The 13,993-nt window shown below is 33.2% G+C and overlaps 1 protein-coding gene across 2 annotated transcripts in view; it reads right to left on the bottom strand.

Moving 5' to 3' along the window:
* Window positions 1–385: 385 nt before the first annotated feature.
* Window positions 386–13,993, bottom strand: part of galnt14 (UDP-N-acetyl-alpha-D-galactosamine:polypeptide N-acetylgalactosaminyltransferase 14 (GalNAc-T14)) — a 68,525-nt gene continuing 54,917 nt past the window's right edge. The window contains exons 13-16 of one of the 2 annotated variants that reach the window (XM_073816553.1): window positions 8,712–8,856; window positions 4,865–4,984; window positions 4,189–4,504; window positions 386–609 (exon numbers count right to left, since the gene is read on the bottom strand). In XM_073816553.1, coding sequence (XP_073672654.1) covers window positions 4,346–4,504; window positions 4,865–4,984; window positions 8,712–8,856 — 424 coding nt within the window. In that variant the 3' untranslated portion in view covers window positions 386–609; window positions 4,189–4,345. The remainder of the gene's footprint in view (window positions 610–4,188; window positions 4,505–4,864; window positions 4,985–8,711; window positions 8,857–13,993) is intronic. The other variant, XM_073816554.1, reaches the window with a different exon arrangement.

Raw genomic sequence — 13,993 nt, 5'->3', positions numbered from 1 at the left:
GACTGAGGAAGTGGTAATTGGATCCTCCCTGTCCTGTCGCCTGGGCATGTGTGGCGATGTGGCTGTGCTTTATTTAGATACTCTAGGCAAACAGTCTCAGTTCTCCACTTGCCAGCAGCGACCGCAGAGCTCGTGAGAGCAAACCACTCCTGCCCATCTCGAGCTCATTCGCTTGCAGAACAGAAGTTTGCTCTCTGCAATTGCATGCAGCGGCTCTGCCATTATATTATGGACTAATGAGGCTGAGTTGACGTAAAGCAGGCTTGCTTGTGCAATTCGTTTGGGATTCATCTACTTTTGATGATCGTGTAAACTACCTTAAATATACTTTTTATCACTGCTTACTTATACAACCAGATGACGAGGAATAAACGCAAGCAGCAGGTTGTTAAGAAAAAATAGGGTATTTATTGTATGTTGATGTGCTAGCAGATGTATCTCACAAGTGCTTCATATTGGGGCAAATTCAAGCGAAACAAATAAAAAGGTTGTGCGCTGTTCTCCAGTGTGAGTGTGTGTCACACTCAGTGTGTGTCCCGCAAGTTTGTGTGCGTCCAGCTGCCAAACTCTGTTCTGGAGAGCATCAGTATGATTGACACTCTGGGGAACCTAGAGAGGAAGACAGAAGACAAAATCAGTCAATGCACATACAGGCAGACTGAGTTGGTGAGACAATATTATGCAAATATGTCAAACTTTAATATGAGGCCTATTGATTTTTGAAATATAAGATAGAGGGTATGTCTAAAATGTAAAAAATACGGTCTGATTACATTTTAATTTATTATACTTTTTAATGTATATCAAAATCTCACAATGTGATAATATCACAATATGAAGTCCACAATACGATATTATTGCGATATTTACAAAAAAAGGACAAATGACGACATGGAAAAAAGGAAAATTTTGTAGATTTTAAAGTTAAATTATTCTAATGCATTTTGAGAGTTTAAAATGAAGAGCTTCAACCTACGTTCTTAACTAAGAAAACTTAAGTCAGAAAAAATTCTTGAATAGACTTGTACCTGACTTTTAAAAGGACTCAACCCTCTTTTTATTTGCGGTATACTGTCTCAGTCTAAATAACATTCACAATGGTGTTTTAGGAAGCCAAACAAATTAGAATGTATTATTAATAATAATAACAAAACCAGTCAGAAGGGTCATTTTTTTTATAAATTGAGATTTATAAATCACCTGAATGCTGAATAAATAAACTTTTCACTGATGCATGGTTTGTTGGGATATGACAATATTTAGCTGAAATACAACTATTTGAAAATCTGTAATCTGAGGGTGCAAAAAAAAATCAAAATATTGAAAGAAATCGCTTTTAAAGTTGTCCAAATGACGTTCTTAACAATGCATATTACTAATCAAAAATTACATTTTGATATATTTACAGTAGGAATTTTACAAAAAATCTTCATGGAACATGATCTTTACTTAATTTCCTAATGATTTTTGGCATAAAAGAAAAATCTATCATTTTGACCCATACTATGTATTTTTGGCTATTGCTACAAATATACCCCAGCGACTTAAGACTGGTTTTGTGGTCTAGGGTCACATATATCCTAATGGAACATGATCTTTACTTAATATCCTAATGATTTTTGGCATAAAAGAAAAATCGATAATTTTGACCCATACAATGCATTTTTGGCTATTGCTCCAAATCTACCCATGCTACTTAAGACTGGTTTTGTGGTCCAGGGTCACATACTGTAAAACAATTGCACTGTAAAATAAGTTAAAATGAATATTTCATAGGTACACTGTATATTATTTTTGCTTTACACTACATAAAGGAAATTACAAAACACTTTTGAGATATTTTGAATTTGGTCTGCAGTAATGCTACCCATTTAAACTGCTAGCTGTCAGCAATTCGTACTGCACTTTTAAGCTTTTATTTTGACGGAAAGGACAGTAGAGATTTTATTTTGATGGAAAACTCCAGCCTTAGAAAAAACAGGCTTATAAAAAATGCCTCTCACTACAAATCTAGTGAAATTCTGTTATCATCTGCCACAAAAATAAAGCATAACTGGTGGCCGTTGCGTTCCCAAATGAATACTAAACTCACAGCACATGCAATAAACGAGTTCACTTCATTCATTGTGAACTGAGCTGTTCTGAGGTGTGGAAAACACCAGATCACAAGCTGAACACCTAAACAAAGTTCATGCTTTGCTTTGAAACACACAGAAAAAACAGACTTAATGAAAAGATTAAGCCATATTGTATTTTTGGTTTTAGTTCATTTGACAGTGCCAAAGCATAATGGCCCAAAATACAACTTCATAGACCTTTTTATGTTAGAATAAGAAGTTTACATGTATTTTAAAAACTATATTTTCTGCCTGTTAGACCTATTGTTTCATATCATCTACATTTTATAAATCATTTATGAATGTATTTTTTTTCCAATGTAAGACTATTTGTACAAAAAAAAACAGTTAGGAATAATGCATGTTACAACTTTTGGGCGTAATAGCTTAAATTATGTGATATTATTTACTTGTATAATTTACCATAATACCTGAGCTACATTTTAATTACCCCTCCCCCCCCATAATGCAGTCAAGGCTTGCCGATTGTGTGCAAGAAAGTGTCTACACTGCAAGCGGGTGGCATGACGCAAAGCTACAAAACTAGGCCACCCCCATTATAATCAATGAAGCTGTCTACACTGCAATACTGTCAGAAGGACAAACACAGCAAAAAAAAAAAAAAAAAAAAAACACTTGGAAAATAAGAAAAAAAACCAAGCCAAGCTCAGCATTGACATTTTGGAAGAGGAGGACTCTCAGCCAACCCGATAACAGAAAAAGTTGCAGCTCAAAGACAGAGCTCAGAAGTAAGTAACTAATAATTGAATTGCGTAAAAAGTCAAAATGTAACAATTAACACTTTCTGTTAGAAGTATATACTTAAACATACTTTTAAAAGTTCATTCCTTTGACATAAATTACAGCAATTATTGGTGAAAGTGGTCATTTGCGGCTAAATCTAAATATGAAAGTAAACTAATAACAATAAATATTTTTAAACTATTTTAATGTCAGGCTAGGCTGCATTTCCCAGAAGCATTAAAGCAATAGTTCACACAAAAAAGATAATTCTGTCATTAATTATAATGTTGTTCCCTAATTCTCCTCATAAGGCCTTCTTTCATCTTTAGAGCATAAATTCAGATATTTTTGATGAAATCGAGAGCTTTTTGACCCTGCATAGACAGCAATGCAACTACCACATTCAAGGCCCAGTAGTAAGAGCCAGGCGTGTTAGGCACCTTACATTAAAAAAGTTACTAGTTACTTCTCACAAATAGTAACTGAGTTACACCATTATAAAAGTAACTAATTACCAGGGAAAGTAACTATTGTGTTACTTTTATAAAAAATGTTTAAATATGTCAAATAACTTGGATGCCCCAATATTAAATATGGCAAATGAATAAAACATTGTACACTAATCTACACAATTTTTTTCACAGACACGTGGACATGCCCACCTCCGTAAACAAACGTGAACATTCATCAAGTTCATCTCGGCTACTTTTCGTTTCTGGAAGCAGATGCGCTGAGAGGAATAAAAACAGATTTATCTTAGAAGAAGTCATTATTTTTGTTTGTTTTTTGCACACAAAAAGTATTCTCGTAGCTTCATAAAATTATGTTTTAATGATGTCCTTACTAACTTTCTGGGCCTTGAACGTGTCAGTTGCGTTGCTGTCTATGCAGGGCCAGAAAGCTCTCAGATTTCATTAAAAATATCTTAATTCTTAATAGATCATTGGTGCCACAGATTTCTACAGTTTACGATGCTTTTTGTAAATGCAGCCCTGGTTGAGAACAACATGCTCAAACAAACAGAGCAATGTTTTGATTGTCGCAGTGTCTTTAGGGGAATCAGCCAACGAGCAGCTTATATTTGACTCTGCATATTAAACTAGGATAGGAAAAAATATTACCATTAGAAAATTACACACTTCACCTTTAAGTATTTGCATGATTATCTCTAAAGCTCACTAGAATTTGTTTTGCTTAAGAGCTATCCTTTAGCACTTGACAGCACTTGTGTTTTATCAAACAAACCCAAATGCAGAATGTAGCATTAATATAGCAGCAGTAATGAGGTCATGTCATTGAGTCAGAACGTCCTGCAATCCCAGCATACCTGGGGTGTGCCGAAGAGACAAAGGGAGTGGACATAGCAGAACAGCAGGACACAGATGTAGCCCCTCCTGGAGGTACACACTCACTCTCTCTGCCTCTCTATCCATCTTTGACTCCAGCTGAGCTCTGAAAGGTGAGGAGAGGCCAAGGAGGAAGGATCACGAGAAAGGCATCTCCCATCTCTGAGTGTGCGCTGACAGCTCGCATGGGCTGATCACCAGCATTTTACTGCTCTCGATGCCGTCCAGAGCCATCTCGCTGTCCACGCAGAAACGAGACGCCAGGTGCTCTAGATGAGTGCCAGATTTCTGCCAACGCTGCAGTAACATGGGACATGAACACATGTGTAAGTTCACAGCGTAAAGTAACTTTCATATAATGTATAGCACATGCATCTACTTATATGTACGCCTCCCTGCACAACAAACAAAGCGGATGTTTTCTGATGCTACAGTATGCCGCACATCCCTGACGCTGACGTGACAAATGTGACGTGTGGAAACGCTGACATCGGCCTGAGAGAAAAGCCTCTCCTGAGGGGCTGTCTAACGCTGGGACTGATACTCATAGAGCTGATGTCAGTGGGTTCCTCCAGGAGCTTTCTAAGTGCGGCCTGATTTATGGTCTGTCACGGATGTCTCCTGCGTTTTCGTCGGGAATGACTGCAGTGGAGGTACCTGCTTGCCGTCACTGATGTTGCACGGCACGAGCAGGATCTGGGAGGCAGGGAAAGTAGTGGAAACGGACAGACAGTGCTGCTGCTGGCGGATTTGCTGTCCATGGGTGTAGATCCACTCCTGGGTGGGAAAAAAATTTATAATGAAATGAAAAAGCAAAAGCAATTTCTTTTTCAAAGAATTATACAGATTTCAACAGGATGCATGTCTTTTCTTTAAATACAAAGATCTTACAGATGTTTTAAAGGAATGGTTAACCCAAAAATGAAAATGAGCTTACTCTCAGGCAATCCAAGATGTAGAAAAGTAGACAAACATGCAGCTTTATTAAGATGTTAATTGATGGACTTAAGTCATGTGGATTACTTGTGGATTTTTGTGATGTTTTTATCAGCTGTTTGGACTCTCATTCTGACGGCACCCATTCACTGGATCCACTGGTGAGCAAGTGATGTAATGGTAAATACAGATAAGGTCAAAAGTTTTCATACACCTTGCATTATTTTACCAAAATAAGAGGGATCATACAAAATGCATGTTATTTCTTTATTTAGTACTGACCTGTATAAGATATTTTCACATAAAAAATGTTTACTTATAGTCCACAAGAGAAAATAATAGTTGGCACTGTTCAAAAGTTTACATATGCTTGATTCTTAATACTGTGTTGTTACCTGAATGATCCACAGCGTTGTTGTTGTTTTTTTTTAATGATAGTTGTTCATGAGTCCCTTGTTTGTCCTGAACAGTTAAACTGCCTGCTGTTCTTCCGAAAAATCCTTCAGGTCCCACAAATTGTGTGATTTTTTAGCATTTTTGTGTCTTTGAACCCTTTCCAACAATGACTGTATAAATTTGAGATGCATCTTTTCACACTGAGGACAACTGAGCGACTCATATGCAACTATTACAGAAGGTTCAAACGTTCACTGATGCTCCAAGAGGAAAAACGATGCATTAAGAGCTGGGGGTCTAAACTTTTGAACAGAATGAAGATGTTTACATTTTTCTTAATTTGCTTAAATATCTTTTTTTTTTTTTAAAGTACTGCCTTTCAGAAGCTACAGAGGAGACTTACATGTTTCCCAGAAGACAAAATAAGTTAAATTCACCCTGATATTCAAATTCCAAAAGTTTTCACCCCCCGACTCTTAATTCTGGAGCATCAGTGAGCATTTGAACCTTCTGTAATAGTTGCATATGAGTCCCTCAGTTGTCCTCAGTGTGAAAAGATGCATCTCAAATGTATACAGTCATTGTTGGAAAGGGTTCAAAGACACAAAAATGCTGAAAAAACTAACAATTTGTGGGACCTGACAGATTTTTCTGAAGAACAGCAGGCATAGTCTTATTTGGACAATATGTAAAAGTCTTTTATGTGAAATATCTTATTCAGGTCTGTACTAAATAAAAAATAACGTGCATTTTTATGATCCCTCTTATTTTGGTAAAATAATTAACATTTTGCAGATTCTGCAAAGTGTATGTAAACCTTTAACCTCAACTGTATCTCCAAATCTACTCTGATTAAGAAACTTCTATATCTCTACATCTTGGATAGCCTGAGGGTGAGTAAATTTGATAGATTGGAGTGATATTAAACCTTTAAAATAGAAAACGAAATGTATTTAATAAGGTCCTCTAGTTTTTGAGTCACGGTTGTTTATTAATTATGTTTGAACTTACATTTATGCATTTAGCAGGCACTTCCAAAGTGATTCACAATAGAGGAACATAAGCAATTCATCACAGAGTCAACAATATTCATAGCATACAAGCCATATTTATTAGAAAACTAGATTAGGAAACAAGCTAGAGCATTTACAGACTTGTTCATTTAAAGATGTCTGCTCTCATATGTCAGCTCTACTTAAATGGTAAACAGAGAGAGAGAGAGAGATGTTGGAAGTAGACACTTTTTGCTTTCCTTTGAGAAGGTGGTCTCATTTGGAGAGAATGACGCACAAGGGCAGTGCGGAAATGTGCTTTTGTGAGCCATGCTGATGAACCGCTTCCCATCTGGTGAGTCTTACAGACGCTTAACAAGGTCACACGCAGCAGGCAGCAGGGAAACATGCTCTTGTGGTGTTATGAACACACTTAAGTGCTCTGAAATCACTTTTGTGGTGTTCCAGACCCAAACTACTCTCTACCATCATCATGGGCTTCATAATTTAGAGAATAAACATCTGAAAAATGCCACTTTTTTTTTTACAGTGCACAGAGGACAAGAAAGAGAGAGTTAAATAAACAGTTCCTGAGTTGAATGGGAGTTTAAGGTTGTATGACTAGTAGTTGGTGGCTTTGGCTGAACCATATTTTTAGTTTAGAAATTCGTTCCATTTGAATTTTTGAGCTGGTATTAGTAATACTAAATAGTACCACAAAAATCTAAATTTCAATTCTGTAACTGGTTTGCTAGCTCAATTAAAATCCAGGAATTCAATGGACTTTAATAGCCATTATTGATTCAGTTCTGAATGATGCACAATTGTGTTATATTACTTCCAGGCTCATGCGCAGGTGAGGGAGGCATGAAGGGTGACAGTAGGGCAGATTAGCTGCTCAGAGACCAGAGGGCACCTCTTTGTTTAATATAATTACACAGCAGTGCACAAATGTGACCTGAATTAAATCCCATTACCCTGCTGTAAAAGCTGCCCTTTCAACATGCCCCTGGTTACACAGCATTTAATGTAATCTAGCATCTCAAAGCCGTGTGAGATGTCACTGATTCCTGGCGTGAGAGTAAAAACGCACACTACCTTTGCTCCTTCTCTGATCCTCTCACTGTTCAGAAGAATATGTGGGCAGAGCTGGGTAGATTACTGACAAATCGTAATCTGTTACTGATTCAAAATTGCATGACAAAAATTGTAGTCATTCATTGCACATTTTAGGTAATAATCAGACTACTTTTTGCTTACTTTTAGATTACATTTGACCTAACTTGTTTATCACATTAAAAATCTCAGGGGTACTTTAAGGGGTGATTATGATTTCACTTTTCAACTTTAGTTAGTGTGTAATGTTGCTGTTTGAGCATAAATAATATCTGCAAAGTTACAACACTCAAAGTTCAATGCAAAGGGAGATACTGTCTTTTACAGAATTGCTGATTGACCACCCTTTTAAAGTAAATATATTAGGTGAAAGAGGTTCAGATGACAAAAAGTTTGAGAATGTCTGCAAAAAAGAAATAATGAGAATGTGTGCATTTTAATGAGTTTGAAAGACAAAAGCCTTTCAATTATATTCAATAATACATGGTTAAACAACCTACTGAGTGATAATTCAAATAACATTGAATGTGTTCATCAGTAGTTGATGCAATGTTGAAACACTTCCTAAACCTGAAATGATTTTTGTAAATCCATTGGTCAAATGCTGTGTGAATGTCCACAAAATTGGATTTTCTAAGTATATATAAGCAATAGACTATTTTAGAAAGGAAAATTTAGAAGATAAAAAAGAGGAATTAGAGACAATCAATAAATGATGAATAATTTATTGCTATTGTGTGAATAATATATAATCATGTAATCAATTAAAAATTAAACTGTAGTCTGATTATTAGTATTTTCAAATGTAACTTACTCTAATTACAAGTAATTCATTTTTGAAATCTGATTACGAAATCCAGATTACATGTAATCACTTACTAACCAGCTCTGGTGAGCATGTGCTTTAAGGCAAGATATGCTTGAAGTGGTGTGAGGTTTAAGTTTTGTAAGTTCTAATTCTTCTAGCAATGGCAATACCAATATTAACTGATATAGAAAAACAAAGCTGATCATCTAATACTTCAAGCATGGTTGCTCTGATATTATGCCAGAGAGTCTTGTACCTGGTTTGCTGCTGGTACGTCTTTGGTGATGCTGCAGGGTGCGAGCGTGAGCACTGGGAGATCCTGACCTTCGACTATTCGAGATTCTAGACAGTTCTGTCTCTGCCGGATCACACCAGACTTCGCATCTGAATCATCAGGAACTCTGGATTTCGAGAATGAAACACCACAGTGTTATGATAACAAATACCTCACAGAAAACAAAGGAAAAAAATACAAATTAGGTCCTTAAAAGATCCTAAAGGAAAAATGAAAATTACCCCATGATTTATTCATCCTCAAGCTATCCTAGGTGTATATGACTTTCTTCTTTCAGACAAATACAATCGTCAGTCAATGGCTGTCAAGATTTTGAAGTCCAATAAAGTGTGTCCATCCATCATAAAAAGTGCTCCACATGGCTCTGGCCTTCTGAAGTGAATTGATGCATTTGTGTAAGAAAATCAACCGTTTTTAAAACTATAAATCAGAATCTCTAGGTTCTGCTAACTGTCGCACGCGCAAAGTGAAACACAAAAGTGCAGAGGAGAGAGCAAAACAAAACACTGGCCATAAATTAGAAGTACAAAATGAGCATTTGTAAAGAAAAATGTTTTTTGATATCCCTGCAGGTAAAAAAAAAGTGCACTAAAATGCACTTTATTTAAGTATACTTAGTACACTTTTCAGTAATGTACTAAAAGTGCTCTATTTTCGCACACTAATTTTGTACTTAATGTACTAAAAGATAGTATTAAGCAGGGCCGCTGCTGGCCAAATGGGTGCCCTAAGCAAAATTTTACTTTTGTGCCCCCTCCCCCAAATATTACGGAAGTAAAAATAAAATAAAATAATATAAAAACACCTACTATAGGGGCCAAAATATAACTTTATTCAAATAAAAGTAATTACACAAATAAATTGTATCATTTATAAATTACAATTGTATCTCTACAGAAAAACAACAACTAAAATTACACTTTAAATAAAACTTTTAAAAATGTGAAATCTTAATAAAATAAACAATAATAAACTGAAATAAAATTAACACTGTCATCTGCTGGAGCTTTCCAAAGTTCAAAATTTACAATAAAGCAGACTTTGACAATAAAGCAGACAAGGGTTATGATGTCCACATTTTTTTGTTGAGGAAATTATAAGAAAGATTATGTGGATATTTTAAACGTTTGGTCAATATTAAACAAGGAATTTGATCATCATGTAAGTGTAACAACTGCAAAATGTAAACTGTTAATTTTGTATTAGATTATGTATTTTAACACTGTTAATGACACCATATGGTCATTATTAATCAATAATCATAATTGCCTCTGCGTTTTAATATAATGCATTTTAAGTCACTGTTTTTACTTAGATCTGCTTGTATTCATATTAAGAAAGATGCTTTAGTCGTGAAATTATTACCGACATTAAAACACATTATTAAAAAAAAAAAGTTTCACAGGATTATGAACGCACCTGAAAGTGATGCACGGGCTTAATCTTGGGCTTTTTTTTTTTTTTTTTTTTTTTTTTCGTTTCTCGGCGCCGGACTGTTGATGTCTCTTTCCAGGACCAGGCATATTGTTCATTAATTATTATCATCATTTTTGGCCAAATAGGCAGCCGTAAACAGAGGTGAGGGCGCGTCGCGGCGCAGATGCTGCGCTTCATCACGTGTGCTTACTAGCCAACTCTGCGCTCACCGTAAAATGCAATATAAGTTTATATTTTTATATTTTTGTTTATTTGTATATGTATATTATTAATATTAATTTATTATTATAATATATAAAAACGATTTTTTTTTTTTTTTGAGCAGCTGGGATGGGGCCCCCCTGGGAGTTGGTGCCCTACGCAGACTGCGTACTCTGCGTATAGGGAGCGGCGGTACTGGTATTAAGTATATGTTAAGATAAACTTAATACCATCTAAGTGTACTCAACTGTGCTATTTTGAGACACCCTGAAATTGAACTAAAATGTGCTTTTAACATACTATATCTGTATTTTAAAAAATATATTTAGTTAAAACTAGAAATACACTTGAACCCTATTTTTAAACATTTATAAATATATTTAAGACTAATTTAAAGTATAATAGTAATATATTAAAAGAATATTCAAAATGTGAAAAAAGTGTGCTAAAATACACTTTAAGTATACTTAGTACACTTTTCAGTAATGTACTAAAAGTGCTCTATTTTCGCACACTAATTTTGTACTTATTGTACTAAAAAATAGTATTAAGTATATGTTAAGATAAACTTAATACCATCTAAGTGTACTCAACTGTGCTATTTTGAGACACCATGAAATTGAACTAAAATGTGCTTTTAACATACTATATCTGTATTTAAAAATATATATTTAGTTACAACTAGAAATACACTTGAACCCTACTTTTAAACATTTATAAATATATTTATGACTAATTTAAAGTATAACAATAATATATTAAAAGAATATACAAAGTGGGAAAAAAGTGTGCTAAAATACAATTTAAGTACACTTAGTGCACTTCCCTAATGTACTTAAAGTGCTCTATTTTCGGGCACTGATTTTGTACTTAATATACTAAAAGTTATTCTTAAGTACTCCTTAAGATAAACTTAAGATCATCTAAGTGTACTCAACTGTGCTATTTTGAGACACCATGAAGATGAACTAAAACGTGCTTTTAACATACTATCTCAGCATTTCCAAAAATGTATTTTGTTACCACTTATAATACATTTGAAACATATTTCATAAACCTTTAAATATACTAATTATACATAAAAAATAAACTTACTGATTATTTAAAATACAATAATAATATATAACAAATGTATACAAGGCGTATTTATAATGTATTGCCCACATGTTTTTTATTAATAAAAAATACACTTATTAATTATTTAAAATACATGAATAATATATAAAAAATGTATACAAAGCGTATTTATAATGTATTGGCCACATATATTCATTAATAAAAAATACATTTGTTGATTATTTAAAATACATGAATAATATATGACAAATGTATACAAAGTGTATTTATAATGTATTGCCCAAATATTTTTATTAATAAAAAATACACTTGATGATTATTTAAAATACATGAATAATATATGACAAATGTATACAAAGCGTATTTATAATGTATTGCCCAAATATTTTTATTATTAAAAAATACACTTGATGATTATTTAAAATACATGAATAATATATGACAAATGTATACAAAGCGTATTTATAATGTATTGCCCAAATATTTTTATTAATAAAAAATACACTTGATGATTATTTAAAATACATGAATAATATATAATAAATGTATACATAGCGTATTTATAATGTATTTTTTATTAATAAAAATATGTGGGCAAGACATTATAATTACGCTTTGAATAAATTTATTATATATAATTGATATATTTTAATTAATTAATAAGTGTATTATAATGAATAAAAATGTATGGGCAATACATTATAAATACGTTGTCACGAAACGTGTAGGAAAGCAAAAAATAACGTCTTCAATAAAAAGTCTTCAATAAATCCTCAGGCAGAGTAACAATAGACAGGAATGGCGGGAGAAGACGCGCACACAACGAAGGAACATAGGTGTAACGCTTGTAGCCAGACAAAGAAACAAGGAAATCAAACAAACTTATAAAGGGGAGATAATTACAACAACAGGTGGTGGGGATCACACTAATGAGCAGGAAGACCAAAAAAGGGCATGGGAGAAACCAAACAGACAGTCCAATGGGGGAAACACTGGGAAAAACCAAGACAAACAGTCCAAGGGCGTGACATACACTTTGTATACATTTATCATATATTATTCATGTATTTTAAATAATTAAGAAGTGTATTTTTTATTATTAAACATATGTGGGCAATAAATTATAAATATGCTTTGTATACATTTATTATATATTATTCATGTATTTTAAATAATCAACAAGTGTATTTTTTTGTAATAAAAATATCTGGGCAATACATTATAAATACGCTTTGTATACATTTGTTATATATCATTCATGTATTTTAAATAATCAATAAGTTTATTTTTTATGTATAATTAGTATATTTAAAGGTTTATGAAATATGTTTTAATCCTATTAGAAGTGGTAACAAAATACATTTTTTGGAAATGCTGAGATAGTATGTTAAAAGCACATTTTAGTTCATCTTCATGGTGTCTCAAAATAGCACAGTTGAGTACACTTAGATGATCTTAAGTTTATCTTAACATATACTTAAGAATAATTTTTAGTATATAGAGTACAAAATTAGTGGCCGAAAATAGAGCACTTTAAGTACATTAGGGAAGTGCACTAAGTGTACTTAAATTGTATTTTAGCACACTTTTTTCACACTTTGTATATTCTTTTAATATATTATTGCTATACTTTAAATTAGTCATAAATATATTTATAAATGTTCAAAAGTAGGGTTCAAGTGTATTTCTAGTTGTAACTAAATATATTTTTTTAAATACAGATATAGTATGTTAAAAGCACATTTTAGTTCAATTTCATGGTGTCTCAAAATAGCACAGTTGAGTACACTTAGATGGTATTAAGTTTATCTTAACATATACTTTTAATACTATTTTTTAGTACAATAAGTACAAAATTAGTGTGCGAAAATAGAGCACTTTTAGTACATTACTGAAAAGTGTACTAAGTACAGATCTGGCCATTTAAAATGCGCGCGGGAAGTAAAGTGGTCTCGCGTGATGCCGGTGTATTCCAAAGGAACACGGAAAATACATTGACATAGGAAAGACATGATCAATAGGGGGCAGTCATGTAACGCACAGAACTAAAGCGGCAGCAAACATCGCTCTAAGCTAAATGTGTAGCCTGTTTGTACGGTGACCTGGAGAGGACATCTTCCTCGGACATTATTCGTTTATATTCGTTAATTTTCCTATCATTTCGATCTCTTTTAACATTCAGAATCTAAATGATAAATGCTGAAATGCCATTAAAGCTTTGATTAAGCTGTATGGCTGGGATTTTTACTGGAATGCAGTTATTAGGTTGAATATAACATATACATACATACATATATACATACACACACACATATATATATATATATATATATATATATATATATATATATATATATATATATATATATATATATGTCGAGGTAATGACATCCTAATGTTTAATGCATAAACAAACCTGCGTGACTATAACCCAGGATTATCAGAGATAGCTTTATTAATATTTTTTTTATTTTGAGTTAAGAAATGATTATATTAATTGTTATAGAAATTAATGCAATATTAAGTTA

Source organism: Garra rufa, chromosome 13 (genome assembly GCF_049309525.1).
Source record: "Garra rufa chromosome 13, GarRuf1.0, whole genome shotgun sequence".
Taxonomy (NCBI): domain Eukaryota; kingdom Metazoa; phylum Chordata; class Actinopteri; order Cypriniformes; family Cyprinidae; genus Garra; species Garra rufa.
This window is presented reverse-complemented; position numbering and strand designations above follow the sequence as displayed.